This window comes from Melitaea cinxia, chromosome 5 (genome assembly GCF_905220565.1).
Source record: "Melitaea cinxia chromosome 5, ilMelCinx1.1, whole genome shotgun sequence".
Lineage (NCBI taxonomy): Eukaryota > Metazoa > Arthropoda > Insecta > Lepidoptera > Nymphalidae > Melitaea > Melitaea cinxia.
In genome coordinates, this window is record NC_059398.1 from 11,959,553 (window position 1) to 11,976,289 (window position 16,737).

The 16,737-nt window shown below is 32.4% G+C and overlaps 1 protein-coding gene and 1 long non-coding RNA gene across 2 annotated transcripts; both read left to right on the top strand.

Annotated features, from left to right (window-relative positions):
* The first annotated feature begins 3,559 nt into the window (after nt 1-3,559).
* LOC123653613 lies at nt 3,560-5,028 on the top strand. The gene is made up of 2 exons (XR_006743129.1): nt 3,560-3,949; nt 4,874-5,028. It is a non-coding gene; the product is annotated as an uncharacterized LOC123653613 (long non-coding RNA).
* Nucleotides 5,029-9,881: 4,853 nt separating this feature from the next.
* On the top strand, nt 9,882-14,308 carry LOC123653850. Its single transcript, XM_045589829.1, has 6 exons — nt 9,882-9,957; nt 10,072-10,278; nt 11,644-11,730; nt 12,130-12,228; nt 12,632-13,668; nt 14,297-14,308. The coding sequence occupies exons 1-6, from the start codon at nt 9,921-9,923 to the stop codon at nt 14,306-14,308; spliced, it is 1,479 nt and encodes a 492-aa protein (XP_045445785.1). The 5' UTR covers nt 9,882-9,920.
* Nucleotides 14,309-16,737: the final 2,429 nt, after the last annotated feature.

The window sequence follows — 16,737 nt, forward strand, 5'->3', positions numbered from 1 at the left end:
CCCAAACTCACGGACGATTTAGAACCTCTAAGCATAAGGAGAGACGTTGGCTCTCTGTGTGTTTTTTATCGTCTGTACAACGGTGAGTGTTCTGACGAACTATTTGATATGGTACCGCCGTCACGATTTTACCATCGTACCCTTCGCCGAAGGACTAAGTTCCATCCACACCATTTGGATGCATGGTTTGCGGCCAATGTGCGAGCTTCACGCGCATTCTTTCCGCGCACCTGCAAACTGTGGAATGACCTTCCTCCTGAGGTTTTCCCTGAGCGCTATAATTTGGGGGTTTTCAAGCGTCGAGTGTATAGGCATCTTTTTCCTAAAGGCCGGCAACGCACCTGCAACTCCTCTTATGTTGCAGATGTCCATGGGCGACGGTAGCTGTTTAACATCAGATGGCTTCGTATGCTCGTTTGCCCCCATTCTCACTAAAAAAAAAAAAAAAAAAAAAAAAAATTAAAATCTTTGTACACGTTCAACACACGAGCTATCCCGTTGGTGTACAGTTCGCAGTAACTCTGCTTTCCGTGAAGTAGTTTGTGGGGGTCATAAATTCAATTCCCGTTTTAAGTCTCTCAATTGTGTCATTTTATTTACATTTATAAAAAAAAATCTATATCAGCCGGCTGTTATCGAAAACACAAACATTAAATTAACCTATGGAACAAACGAGCGTGTGTATTAAAGATATCTATATACAGAGTGTCCGGTAATTAATGGATAACCGCGAAGGTCTAAATAATAATAAATAATAAATAAGGAATAGTCTGCACAAAAAATAATTGTGTTTGCTCTCAAACGAAAAAAAAACCGACTTCAATTACATCGACGAGTAATACAACGTAGATCGACGAAAAAATAGTCAAGTAACTACGCGTTATCAAAGATTACTCAAAAAGTAGTTATCAGATCTCAATAAAATGTATATGTGACCACATGACAAACATCAGCTTTCGATTAAATTAAAAATTATTAAAATCGGTACACCCAGTAAAAAATTATTGCGGATTTTCAAGAGTTTCCCTCGATTTCTCTGGGATCCCATTATCAGATCCTGGTTTCCTTATCATAGTACTAAATTAGGGATATCTCTTTTCCAACAAAAAAAGAATTATCAAAATCAGTACATCCAGTAGAAAGTTATGCGGTATAATACAACGTAGGTCGACGAAAAAAGCGTCAAGTAAAAACGCATTATTAGATATAACTCGAAAAGTAGTTGTTAGATCTCAAATAAATTTAAATGGGACCAATTGACACATACCACCTTTCGATTAAAAAAATTGTCGAAATCGGTCCACACGGTCAAAAGTTCTGATGTAACATACATAAAAAAAATACAGTCGAATTGAGAACCTCCTCCTTTTTTGGAAGTCGGTTAAAAAGAAGGTGCTTGTGGAGGGCATGGGGCCAACTCAGAAAAAAATAAAAAATTAATCTATATGCAGCGGTCTAGGATTTTTTTATTTTTTTTAGTAATTTATATTATATTATTATTAATATTATATTATAATTGTGTAAATTTTGTAGTAAGTACGATATTTGATACCTTTGTTCAAACTTTTCGGCATTACGGCTGCAAATTCAATAATAACGGATTGATTTTTTCTGGAAATAATCTTGGTTAATCGGCCTTGCTATCGCGCAATGCAAAATATTTCTAACCACAACTGTTTCTTTTTTTCAAATACTTAGGTGGTTCAAATACTTTAGGTAGCAAACAATCTGAACATCTATCTATACATATAATAAAATGGTAGGAAAGTTAAATTTGTACATTGAATATTTTTTTAAAAGAATACTTGGGGTGTGATCTACAATCGACACCGAAGCCAAAAATATAGTTTTTAGAATTTTTGTCTGTTTGTCTGCCTGTGTGTCCGGGATAAACTCAAAAAGTACCGCATAGATTTACTTCAAATTTAGCACGAATATTATTAAGAAGTCGGGTCAACATATAGGCTATATATTATTATGCTATCACCTACCGGGAACGAGCAGTGAACCTTTATTTCCTCAACGCATTCTGTAACAACGTGTAATCTAATGACGCAAATTTGAATGTTGTTGTTATTATGTTAATAACCATGCTATATAAGCTAAAAAATCACACAATATAAGTAACTATGCCGATAAACATGATTAAATGAATATAAGTAGACAAGACAATTTTAAAGCAGCGCCATCAATGAGATTTTTCTGTAGATATGAAATGTAAAGAAGAAACAGGTAAATGAACTTTATTTAAAAAGGTACTAGCGACCCGCCCCGGCTTCCCATGGGTGCAATGCTGATACTAAATATACTACAGAATGTCTTTATTTATAGTGTGAAGCTAGCTTATGACATGGTTATTAACATAATAACAACAAAATTCAAATATGCGTCGTTAGATTACACGTAGTTACAGAATGCGTTGAAGAAATAAAGGTTCACTGCTCGTTCCCCGTAGGTGATAGTGTGATAATTTATGTAGCCTATATATTGACCCGACTTCTAAATAATATTGGTGCCAAATTTGAGGTAACCCCATGCAGTACTTTTTGAGTTTATCCCGGACATACATACAGATAAACAGACAAACAGACAAAAATTCTAAAAACTATATTTTTGGCTTCGGTATCGATTGTAGATCACACCCCAAGTATTCTTTTAAAAAAATATTCAATGTACAGTTTTAACTTTCCTACCATTTTATTATATGTATAGATAGATTAATAGCCTAGTGGTTTGGACTGTGGCTTCCTATTTGGGCGGTCGCAGTTCGATCCCGAGCATGCACCTCTGACTTTTCGAAGTTAAGTGCGTTTATGTAATTAAATAACACTTGCTTCAACGGTGAAGGAAAACATCGTGAGGAAACTTGCACACCTGAGAGTTCCCCATTATGTTATCGAAGGTATGTGAAGTCCTTCAATTCGCATTGGGCCAGCGTGATAAACTATGGCCCATAACCTTATTCTAAGAGGAGACCTGCGCTCATTAGTGAGCCATTGATAGGTGGCTGATAATGATGATGATCTTTATCTAAAAATCTTTTTAAATTGTTTTAAGAATCTTTGAATCTTAGTGTACAGTGCAAATTTCATCAAGATCGGTTCATTGGTTTAAAAGAAATGGACCATAATGTTACACAAAGTCATTTTTCATTGTAACTTTTGTTACATCAGTTTACCTTTTCAATTCACTCTTGGATGTTTCTAAAAACACAAAATGATCTAATTATTTATTATGTTAGGTGTCATTCATGTGCATTAAATACTCAAACTGTGCGCGCCATAAAAATAAAACAGCTAATTGGTATAAGTCTGTTTATCAACACTAAACTATACTGAGCGAGAACATATTGTCCACCAGGGGGTGGACCAGGGGTGTGAAACTCTCATACAATATCGTAATTCAAAAATATTCATACAAACTAACGCCATCTTTTAGAGGAGGAGGGTGAGTTCGGGGTGATAGATTAATGTGCCAAAAATAGATGGCAGTAGCAGCAGTAGAGTCTAGAATTTTTGTAAATATAATTAATTTAAATAATCAATCAAACATGTTTTGTACGATTCATAGGTATAAAAAAATATATTATAAAATATAAGTATATTTTAATTTATCTCCAATATTTTTTGCCGTGGCAATATTATTGAGGCCCATCGTGCATTAGTCGGCCATATTTGAATTTTGAATCACTCGTTTATTTGTGTTTGTTCAGTGTTCGTTGTGATTTTAATTTTATTGTGTTATTCCCTACGTTTTGGCTTGTTTACGGACTTTTTGATCTTCTACGTGTTACGACATCACCTGGATTGTTATTTGGACCCCGGACTGATTGCATGACTGTTAACTTGGCTCTTTATTACACGGATTACAATTTTTGCAATTTTGATTAAGTATTTTAAAATGCCGAAATCAGCTGAATTAAAATGTTATTTCAAATGTGATATTGATGGTGAGTATTCAAATTATTTAAAGAAACGTTTCAAAGCAGTATTTAGACATTAAGTATTATACCAAGATTACTCTTTTCTTCTCTATTCGACTTAGTAAAAAAAAAATTATAAAAGAAGTAATTAATTTGTATGCCATTTTAAAATTTGGTTAGCAAGAAAAACAGCCTATAAATCATTTGGCAAGCATACAAGGATTTTTTCAGTAATAATAAAATGAGGCTGCAAAATTTTTTTCTTTATAAAATCATAATAATAGTTAGTAATTCAAACATAAGCAAGCAGCTTGTCTTATTATATATCTACAAAAAAAAAAACAGTCATACTGCAAAATAATTATTTTTTCGGAGCAAGATTGATTGGCATTCATATTTAAATTTTGGTTAGCAATAAAAATAGATTACGTTTTTTTTTCAAAATCAGCAGTGTTCGTTAAAAGTGGGTGGAAAATAAAGCTATATATATGACACTATCCCAATATTACTAAATAGGGATCCCTTTCTTTCGAATTTTTGTTTTTCTAATTTAATTTTGCAGTTAGGTATTTTTTGGCATACTATTTCAGTAGGCATAATTATCTTAAAGGCTTATATTACCAGCACATGGGTCACTCATTGCTGCTTTTACATATATTCAGCCACAAAAAAAAAATACTATAACTGTTCAGAGACAATACAAATTGCAGACGGATTTAGAAATATTTGCTGACTATATGTTGTTGCCCAATTGTACTAGCTAATCAGTAATATTTTTTTGCTAACAATGATACAAATACTTTGCAAACTGTTTAAATCACACCCTTAATAAAATAGAAGTAATAATTAACTCTTTTTATTCCTTTCATTGCATTTAGAATTCATTATTATGGCTCTTTAGTATCACTTTTATATATAAAGCAATATTTTAAGAATATTAAAAATTTTCAGGACCCTTACATCGCTTTCCCAAATGGGAATATCCTCATACAGAGAAGTTAAACCAATGAAAATTTTGAAATTTTGATAGGAATGATCATGTTAAAAAACAAGCATCCAATTATTATAATAAAAGATGAAAATAAACAACAGTTTTATAAATTCTATATGGTACTGGTGTTTTATTTTTAAACCCTCGATTATCTGTTAATATTAGGTAAAATAGAATTAATTTGAAATCAAATTTTTAATACTTAACACAAAAAAAAAATAGAAAATATTCTTAATGTACATACTTGTTACTTTTTGATTAAAGTTAATGATAAATATGAAATACTTTTCACACTATTTCCACCAATTTATTAATACGAACTGTTTGTATTAATAAATAAGTGGAAAAAGTGTGAAAAGTACATACAGTATATTATTTAAATAATAATCAATCTGGTAAAAAATAAATAAACAGCGCCACCTGTAGTATTATTATAGAAATAAAATTGTATGTGCACGCCATCTGTTAGTGGGGGAGGTCGTGATACATCAATTTTAATTTCTGAGTGGCGTATCTATACCAGTATATAAGTGTATAATCTATGGGGTGGACACTTGCATAGTAACCACCTACCCCACCCCAGCCTGCAAAATAATGATATTTGTAATAAAAAAAAATACTAATTGATAGATTTTGAATTGCTCAATTCAACTACGTTGTCCTTTTAAATTGCTCACCTCAAATTATATAATTAAAAATCAAAATTTAAAAAAAAATTCAAATATTTTCAAACTCCTATATCTTTTGATGTATACAATATTTTAAATTGCTCAAAGTGTTAAAAAACTGCTCAAGTTGCATTTATAATTGCTCAAGTATAGTTTAGAACAGATCCACTTCCCTAAATTTTTAAATAAATATAAATAGTTTGAACAAATAAAATATTGATACTTGTAAAAAAAAAAAAATACTAATCGATACATTTTCAATAGCTCAATTCGACTACGTTGTCCTTTTAAATCGCTCACCTCAAATTATTTAATTATAAATTAAAAAAGTCGTTGAAAAATATTCTTTTATCAATATTTTCAAACTCCTATATCTTTTGATGTATACAATATTTTAAATTGCTCAACGTGTTAAAACCCTGCTCAAGTTGCATTTATAATTGCTCAAGTACAGATTTGAACAGCTCCACTTTCCTTAATTTTTAAATAAATATATAAAGTTGGAACAAATTTAACGTTTATATCGATAAAGTGAGCGCTGCAGATGCGCATAGACAATGATGCGAAGCCAAAAAAATTGCGGATATTCGTAATAAAAAGATGCTAATCGTTCGATTTTCAATAGCTCAATTCAACTACGTTGTCCTTTTAAATTGCTCACTTCAAATTATTTAATAAAAATCAAAAAAGTCGTTGAAAAATATTCTTTTATCAATATTTTCAAACTCCTATATCTTTTGATGTATACAATATTTTAAATTGCTCAATGTGTTAAAGAACTGCTCAAGTTGCATTTATAATTGCTCAAGTACCGTTTGGAACAGCTCCACTTTCCTTAATTTTTAAATATATATAAATTGTTTGAACAAATAAAATAATGATATTTATAAAAAAAAAAAATACTAATCGATACATTTTCAATAGCTCAATTCAACTACGTTATCCTTTTAAATTGCTCACCTCAAATTATTTAATTATAAATCAAAAAAGTCGTTGAAAAATATTCTTTTATCAATATTTTCAAACTCCTATATCTTTTGATGTATACAATATTTTAAATTGCTCAATGTGTTAAAGAACTGCTCAAGTTGCATTTATAATTGCTCAAGTACCGTTTGGAACAGCTCCACTTTCCTTAATTTTTAAATATATATAAATTGTTTGAACAAATAAAATAATGATATTTGTAAAAAAAAAAATACTAATCGATACATTTTCAATAGCTCAATTCAACTACGTTATCCTTTTAAATTGCTCACCTCAAATTATTTAATTATAAATCAAAAAAGTCGTTGAAAAATATTCTTTTATCAATATTTTCAAACTCCTATATCTTTTGATGTATACAATATTTTAAATTGCTCAAAGTGTTAAAGAACTGCTCAAATTGCATTTATAATTGCTCAAGTACAGTTTTGAACAGCTCCACTTTCCTTAATTTTTAAATAAATATAAATAGTTTGAACAAATTTAACGTTTATATCATAAAGCAGGTGTACGCTGCGCGTGCGCATAGACAATGATGCGAAGCCAAAAAATTGCGGATATTCGTAATAAAAAAGATACTAATCGATAGATTTTCAATAGCTCAATTCAACTACGTTGTCCTTTTAAATTGCTCACCTCAAATTATTTAATTAAAAATCAAAAAAGTCGTTGAAAAATATTCTTTTATCAATATTTTCAAACTCCTATATCTTTTGATGTATACAATACTTTAAATTGCTCAACGTGTTAAAGAACTGCTCAAGTTGCATTTATAATTGCTCATGTACAGTTTTGAACGGCTCCACTTTCCTTAATCTTATTATATATATATATATATATATATATATATATATATATATATATATATATATAAATCAATTGCTGTTCTTTAGTCTCGCTAAAACTCGAGAACGGCTGAACGGATTTATCTTATCTTGGTCTTGAAATGTTCGTGGAGGTCTAGGGAAGGTTTAAAAGGTGAGAAAAATTCGAATAATTTCCGGGAATACCCTAAAAACAGCCCTTTTCTTTTTCCCATACAAACGTTTTCTAAGTAAAATGTAGAGTCAATTTGAACTTTATTGCTAGTCAATAAAGTTCATGTTAAATAATATATTAGGGCGCATTTTACGTAAGTTATTAATGATTAAATTGATCTTAATCGTAGACCGCATTTTACATACTGTAAAAATTGTATTAACTAGCTATTTCACATTACTAATTATATTCTTGCGGGGGCGTTAACAATGGAAAATTCCCATTTTTAAATTATATCTCCTATCGACTCCAAATTTGGTATGAATCTCCTATATATGTGATCATAGAAATGATCAATGAGCGGATTTTAGGATAACTCATCCCCAATAAGGATTTCAGTGGTGGTCGTTAACTAAACGTACGTAACTCCGAAACCACTGAACCAATTTTTATCATATTTTTGCACGCATCTATAATTTGGTCCAAGTTGGGAGATCGGGTTATTTTTTATCTCAGTCGGACCCGGTAGGTGGCGCTACTATCGGTAAATAAGCTATCAAATTTGGTAGCTGTTTTCCGGGCAGGATTATATTTATTTAAAAATTAAGGGAAGTGGATCTGTTCCAAACTATACTTGAGCAATTATAAATGCAACGCGAACAGTTTTTTTACACTTTGAGCAATTTAAAATATTGTATACATCAAAAGATATAGGAGTTTGAAAATATTGATAAAATAATATTTTTCAACGACTTTTTTGATTTGTAATCAAATAATTTGAGGTGAGCAATTTAAAAGGATAACGATATAACGAGGTTGAATTGAGCTATTGAAAATCTATCGATTAGTATCTTTTTTATTACAGATATCCGCAATTTTTTGGCTTCGCATCATTGTCTATGCGCACGCACAGCGTACACATGTCTTATGATATAAACGTTAAATTTGTTCAAACTATTTATATTTATTTAAAAATTAAGAAAAGTGGAGCTGTTCCAAACGGTACTTGAGCAATTATAAATGCAACTTGAGCAGTTCTTTAACACATTGAGCAATTTAAAATATTGTATACATCAAAAGATATAGGAGTTTGAAAATATTGATAAAAGAATATTTTTCAACGACTTTTTTGATTTTTAATTAAATAATTTGAAGTGAGCAATTTAAAAGGACAACGTAGTTGAATTGAGCTATTGAAAATCGAACGATTAGCATCTTTTTATTACGAATATCCGCAATTTTTTTGGCTTCGCATCATTGTCTATGCGCATCTGCAGCGCTCACTTTATCGATATAAACGTTAAATTTGTTCCAACTTTATATATTTATTTAAAAATTAAGGAAAGTGGAGCTGTTCAAATCTGTACTTGAGCAATTATAAATGCAACTTGAGCAGGGTTTTAACACGTTGAGCAATTTAAAATATTGTATACATCAAAAGATATAGGAGTTTGAAAATATTGATAAAAGAATATTTTTCAACGACTTTTTTAATTTATAATTAAATAATTTGAGGTGAGCGATTTAAAAGGACAACGTAGTCGAATTGAGCTATTGAAAATGTATCGATTAGTATTTTTTTTTTTTTACAAGTATCAATATTTTATTTGTTCAAACTATTTATATTTATTTAAAAATTTAGGGAAGTGGATCTGTTCTAAACTATACTTGAGCAATTATAAATGCAACTTGAGCAGTTTTTTAACACTTTGAGCAATTTAAAATATTGTATACATCAAAAGATATAGGAGTTTGAAAATATTTGAATTTTTTTTTTAAATTTTGATTTTTAATTATATAATTTGAGGTGAGCAATTTAAAAGGACAACGTAGTTGAATTGAGCAATTCAAAATCTATCAATTAGTTTTTTTTTCATTACAAATATCATTATTTTGCAGGCTGGGGTTGGGTAGGTATAGTAACCTTCATTTTCATATATAGTGGTGCCATCTGTTTAATGATTCCGATAAAATGTGAACAGATAATAAAAACAGTTAATAAATACAGATAATAATTTAAATCAAAATCAAATCTTAGCCGTTAATAATCAAAGAGTAGATTAACTTGCCTATGAATTTAATTTTTACAAAATGGCGAGAACTCATTGCGTGTAATCGTGGTTATTTGTGCTCGTTCAATTTTGTGGCTTTTTGGTTGTGAATACTAGTTTTTACGTTGAGTTGAGTTTCGTATTCCTCCGTAAAACTACTAGGACTTCGCCCCGATTCGAGATTCCAATTCGCTGCCTGTACTAACAGAGTGGCCGGTATAATATTTTAAGTTTCAAAAGACATTAATAAAAGAACGTGTTTGTTTTGCGAAAAGGACGCTATAATATTCTCTTGTGTTGTTTTGTGCTAGGATTATATCAAGATGCCGAGACGTTGTGAATTAGGATGTGAACCTTCTGGTAAGTTGAAACGAAATCATGGGGTCATATCTAACTTTCTTTTTAGATATCTTCCCTATTTACCAGTATCAGTAAATAAACAACTTCTAATATAAATGTAAATTTCAATTTCAGGTGCTCCACTCCATGTTTTCCCGGATCCGGCCAAATATCCTAAGCGGTTTAGGGCATGGGTAACTATTGTTGGTGGAAAATTGGAAACACGTCATGATTATGAAGATTATAGAAAGAGGAAACTTTGTGACATTCATTTTACAAATAAAGACCGAAATCGTAATCATCGGTTAAATGCATTAGCAGTTCCATCTTTACATTTACCTAGTAAGTTAGATTTTTTGGTCATTCGTTAGTTAAGTGGGCTCCGATTTATGGGGTGAAATGGGGGTGGGGGGGTAAAGGGTGGTGGGGAGGGTGGGTTTTTTAGCCCCCCGTAGTGTGCTTTTCGCGTAAACCCCGTGGTTTCGAAGATATCGTGTTTGAAGTTTTGGGGTTAACTTTACGTGATTCAGAGATATTACAATACCTTAGAGCTCCGCGTCGACTCCACCTTAACTCCGGTGCAGCGGGAAGTGCACTCATATACTCCATTCACCAACTTTCACACTGTATTTTCGAACAAATTTACGTAAAAACGATCTCGATTGCAAGACCAACAAACGATACGAACTGACGCTTAACGACTGACAAATCGACACTTTTAAACAAAATAACGCGTCAGACATAATATTCTAATAAAATTAGTAACATTGCGTGCTAGAATATAGGTTTAGAAATTCGAAAAATACCCAAAACCGAATCGGAGCACCCCACTGTCCACGTGGTCTTGGTCTGTCCTACCCCTAGAGTGTTTTTTTTGTGCCGCGGAGGCGCGGAGGGAGGGCAGCCCTCGCCCGCCGTGCGAAAGCGCGCGAACGAATGCGGAGAGGAGCGGCTGAGGCTGGTCGCCGAAGGCGACCAGCCTCCGCTGCGGAACGGAGCATGAGTGAGCGTGCTTTCGCACGCAAGGGCGGAAGGGCTGCACTTCCCGCAGCGCCGGAGCCAAGCGTTCCTCTAACTTTCGAAATTCTTCTTCTAACCTCAAAACTTTAACCATGGATATCTACATAACCATGGGGTTCTGAGGTGTGACAGTGGTACCAGGGGTAGCGCCCCCCCCCCTTCCCCCCACGGTCCCGAAATTCGGTTTTTCCTAATCTAAAGCTTTGTGTTTTAAAGGAAATGCTAAGTGACGCCTTATTTTGGTCAACGGTGTCTATTTGTTAGTCGTTAAACGTCAGTTCGTATCGTTTGTTGATCTTGCAATCGAGATCGTTTTTACGTAAATTTGTTCGAAAATAAAGTGTGAAAGTTGGTGAACAGAGCATATGAGTGCACTTCCCGCAGCACCGGAGTTAAGGTGGAGTCAGACGCGGAGCTCTAAGGTATTGTAATATCTCTGAATCACGTAAAGTTAACCTCAAAACTTCAAACACGATATCTTCGAAACCACGGGGTTTACGCGAAAAGCACACTACGAGGGGGGTAAAAAACCCACCCTCTCCCCTCCCTTCACCCCCTCTTCCCCCAGGACCCCATAAATTGGAGCCCACTTAACTAAAGGTTTACCGCTGTATGTTTGTACATTAATGAATACCATTATGATACAACAGAATAAAACCTGCATTTATAAATGTTATTGTTTTTCAGGTAGGATTCTTGCTATTGCACAGCAAGAAACAAATATAAGCTCTGTTTCTGAAAGCTTATCTACTGGGCCTTCAACTTCTTTCACAGGTAATTTTTGTTAAAAATGTATACTTATTTGTTTTTATATATATATTTAGTGTAAAGAATATTCTGGTTCTCGGTTCTTTAAAATATGTAGCATTATTTACTATTATAAATATTTACTATTTATTACAATCTTAAAATTAGGCAGCGGTAGTTAATAGTTAGTAGACGTACCTTATAAAAGGATTATGTGACAGGACTGGTTTAAGGTGGGTTTAAGGCTTATGTGAGTCTGTCGGAAACTCACTTAAGGTGAGCCATAAATGAGATCATAAATTATTGTAATGAAGCTGTGGGCAACTATTAGTACCTGTAGAATATATATTTTTAAGTATCTATGTTTTAAAAACTATTCTGAAAGGAGTAATAATTTTAACATTAAATAATGTCATTACTGATAAGAATATTCTTTCATTTCAGTCAATGCAACCTGTTATGAGGCTGAAGCTGCCATGCTGGAGCATGATTACTGTATCACATATGATAAACCATCTGAAAAACGTAAATATGACTAATCCATAACATATTTTACATATAAAAATAATAGAAACGTAAAGGACAATGTTAAATTATCCATAAAATGTAATTATAATACTATTGATGAAGTTCATCGTGACTTAACATTTTTAGAAATACTTATTGGTAATATAATTATTGTCAACTAGTAAATGCAATGAAAGGTTGAATGCGGTGACTTAGATACTAGGTTGTCTAAGAAATTACCATTTTTTTCTATATCTACTATATAGACATGTCAAAGTCTGCCAACCCTCATGGGCTATATCCCCTTCATTGTGAAAAGAAACCCATGCCTAAATGTGGGTGATATAAAAAGTTTATAAATATAAACTTTCCTTTCATTCAACAATGATAGTATGACTAATTGTTGTTTTTCTGTTTACAGGTACGAAAAAAGGTGTAAAATCTTCAACAGATAATAAAATTTGTAGTTTGCGATCTGAAATTTCAAGACTGCGAAAAAAAGGGACAAATCTTAAAGCAAGATTAAATAATGCTGTGAAGCTGTCCAAAAATCCTTTGTTCTACAAATTTACCAAGGACATGACAAGGCCTGCCAAACTTTTTACACAGATGCAAGTGTATCAAACGTCCAAAAAACCAAAAGGTAGACGTTATACTACTGATGAAAAAATACTGTGCTTATCAATGTACAAAAAAAGTCCCAAATGTTATAATGTTTTATCCAAATTCTTTACTTTGCCATCAGCAAAAGCCATGAAACGCTTGTTGGCAAAAATAAAAATTAAATCTGGTATCAATACCATATTATTTGAAAAAATTAAGAAAACTGTTGCTGATAAAGACATCTCTGATTGTTTATGTTCATTAATTTTTGATGAAATGGCAATAACACCACAAATTCATTATAATACACAAAAGGATGTATTGCAAGGTTTTGATGAGGAAGGAAAAAAGTTTGCCAATCATGTCCTTGTATTTATGATTAAAGGTATAAAAGAAAACTTCAAACAGCCAGTAGCATACTATTTTACGAATAGCTTAAACACTTATGAACTAAAAAAAATCATTAAAATAGTCATTCGAAATGTTCAGGATACAGGACTTATTATTTTGAACACTGTGTGCGACCAAAGCACTGTTAATGTAAGCGCAATTACAAGCTTAATAAATGATACAAAAAAAATTTATTTCAAAAAAGGTAAAGAGTGGCGCCATGATGTCATACAAATAAATAAACAAAGCTTGATACCTTTGTATGACGTTCCCCACCTAATAAAGGGAATAAGAAATAATCTAATAACTAAAAATTTGAAATACAAAATTAATAATGAGGAAAAAATAATGAAATGGGAGTATTTGGAAATGCTTTATGCTGCTGATAAATCATATGGAGAACTGCGACTTCTGCAAAAAATTACTGAGGAGCACGTGAATCCAGAAAAAATGAGCAAAATGCGAGTAAAAACAGCAGTACAAACATTTAGCCATAGTGTTGCTGTGGCTACAGAACATTTGACAGGGCGGGGTGACCTATCTATAGAATGTCGCCAAATGATAGACATCGTTATTCTGTTGGATAATTTATTTGACTCCATGAACTCGAGTACCTTTCATATCCCTAATGGCAAAATATACAAAGGTCCTATCAGAAGGAATTCACCTCACCATCAGCTCTGGTTACAAGCTAAAAATGTTTTAAAAACTGTTAAATTTGTAAAAAAAACTAAAAATGGATTTGTAGACACAACAGTTCCATCCGTAAAGAACTTTATAAAAACAATTGAGGGCATGGAAGCATTATGGACAGTTCTTTCTAGAAAGTATTCATTTGACGCTGTGCTAACTAGACATTTCAACCAAGACCCAATAGAAAATTTTTTTGGGAACATCAGAAGTTATGGGGTGAGAAATAATGCACCAAATAGTATTTCGTTTGAAGACGCTTATAAAGCATTGTTAATTAATAATTACAATTCACCCCATTCATTGAAATCCAATTGTGAGGAAGATGCAAATGCATACTTACAAAATTTAGATTTTTTTTTAAAAGATAAAAATATAAATTGTAATTCTGATGTTCCCAAAGGCGAAGAAATAATTATTAACGAAAGTTTATTTGAAGATCATGTTGTAGCTGATGTAGGTCAAAGCAATTATGTATGCGGATGGGTTTTGACGAAATGTCTTCAAAGTGTGGTTAAAAATTGTAATAATTGCAAAGCGTCATTGATAGCTACTAAAGATAACAAAAATAATTCTTACATACGATTAAGAGAATATAATAAAAATAAAAAATGGCTTTGTTACCCATCGGATGAACTAACCAAATGCTTCCAAAATATTCAAAATATTGTTACATCGACATTGTCAAAAAATGTTCAGATTTGTTATGTAAAACAAAACATGGTTCTACTGACAGATACTCTTGTGGTCTTCCCATTTAATTGTAAAATACATAAAGACAAATTAAAAAATTTTTTTGTAGATACAACGATAAAATTACTAATTTATAGTTGGTGTCGTTCGGTAAATAGAATTTTAGCAGGGAGAATTAGATATGATGGTGAGGATGAGACCAAAATTGCTGCAAAATTGTATTATGAAAAACATAAACATAATAAAAATAAAAAATAAACAAACTGAACATGTTTAATTAACTACCAATTTTCCCCTATCGAGTATTAATATATTTACAGATATATTTTACTAGTTAACAAACAATATTTATTTCAAAGAATATAATAGGTAATAGGTAGGTAAAATTATTAGCAATTTTCATTTGTTACTCATTTTGTGTACATATTCATAGAAAACGTATATTTAAATCAATAATCTATTATATTGTTCTATACTATTATTTTATTGTATTCGTAAAATTCTGCTTTATAACATGTTGAATAATGCGTTTTTTATGAATATTTACAAAAGTGAGTAATACCAATACGAATACATAATTTGAACATTTATAGGTGTATATATATATATATATTTACAATTGACGGAATCATTTTGCAGAGGGCGCTAGTGTTCACAGTTAACAATAAAACCTGCAAGAGGGCACTCTTTTGTATAAGCAAGTTACTTTACTCTTTGTTGTCCACTGATTTTTTATGTTACGCATCGGCCTACGAGTGACAGTAAATTGCAACGTTGCCACATCCACTACATGGCTCACTACAGGAGATAAAGACGGATATGCCTGCGTGGATTGGGCTGAGATCAAACTAATCGCAAATATTACGATAGGGTCCATCAAGTAACAACGCATCTTCGTCATCACGTTTTTTAGCCTACCAAATTTGATGGATCTAATTATCACTTTAGTTTGAAGATTCCTTATTTCTAGCGCATCATAATCTACCGAAATAATCTTCAAAATGAAGCTAGAAACGATAAAAATATCAGCTCAAATAGTTAACGTTTTTTGATAGATTCTTACCATTATCGTCCATAGGGACGCCGCTGTCCCTTTTCATTTTTGCGAGCTAACAGAATAAAGAAGTCTTGTGAATCCTTGACAAAATTTTTAAATAGTATGGATCCTGAACTTAGGATCAACGTGGACACCCTACAGAAAGAGATAAAGAATATACGTGACGTAATTCAAGGTCAAATTTTTGTCTTCAAAGCATTGTTTACGATGCACTCTCCAGTGTTTTTTATAAGCTTCTTGGATTTCGCCAATGTCACGTAGAATGGAGAAGACACGAAGGAGATTAATCGGTGCGGTTGAGAATACGGCATCAATAGACTATTGAAGGTCGTAGTAATAGTAGGTATTTAATAGTTAGCCCGTAACCTAAAACGACACAAACATACAGAGTACAACAAACACATCCAAACATTGTTAGTAATCTATGTACAGTTAATTTACAGTTTAATTTTATATTGTTTAATATATTTACATAAGAAAGGACAAAAAGGACTAAACACGAGCATTAGCAGGCATTCAATATTTATAGGACGGGGGATTTTACAAGGAAGGACATCATAGATGGGACAAACGAGTTTTGGACAGTTGAAAAGGATATGGGATGCTGTACCTTCGTGTAGACCACATTCACACAGGGAATGATCCCGCACCCTAATCTTAGCCAGATGAACTGGAGTGCACGAATGTCCAAGACGCAAACGACAGATTTATTGATAAGAAAAAGATGGCCATCCACGTAGTGTTCGTAAGAGAAAGGCGATCAAAGCAGTAAGGGAAAGAATTCGAAGAAACCCTGTCCCAAAGCAAAAGATTTTACCTCGGGAGATGAAGATAGCACCAGTGATAGCACAAATTTTTGCCGATTGTAGATGTTACCCAGCGGTCTGCATGTCTATGAAAAAAGGGCATCTTGGAATAGAAGGTTGGATGGAGGCATAATGTTTACCCTTGATCAATTTTGACTCAGCCCACGATGCCGCAGGTCTAAACATGTGTTATAAAAATGGTCTAAGGAGCCAAGTTGGATTGCTAATTTGGCACAAGAGTCAGCAGTCTCGTTACCTGGAATACCGGAGTGACCTGGGATCCATACT

Coding starts and splice junctions, on each gene's coding strand:
- LOC123653850 (XM_045589829.1), top strand. CDS start 9,921: ATGCCGAGACGTTGTGAATTAGGATGTGAACCTTCTG. Junction 9,958..10,071: donor ATTAGGATGTGAACCTTCTG/GTAAGTTGAAAC, acceptor TTTCAATTTCAG/GTGCTCCACTCCATGTTTTC. Junction 10,279..11,643: donor TCCATCTTTACATTTACCTA/GTAAGTTAGATT, acceptor ATTGTTTTTCAG/GTAGGATTCTTGCTATTGCA.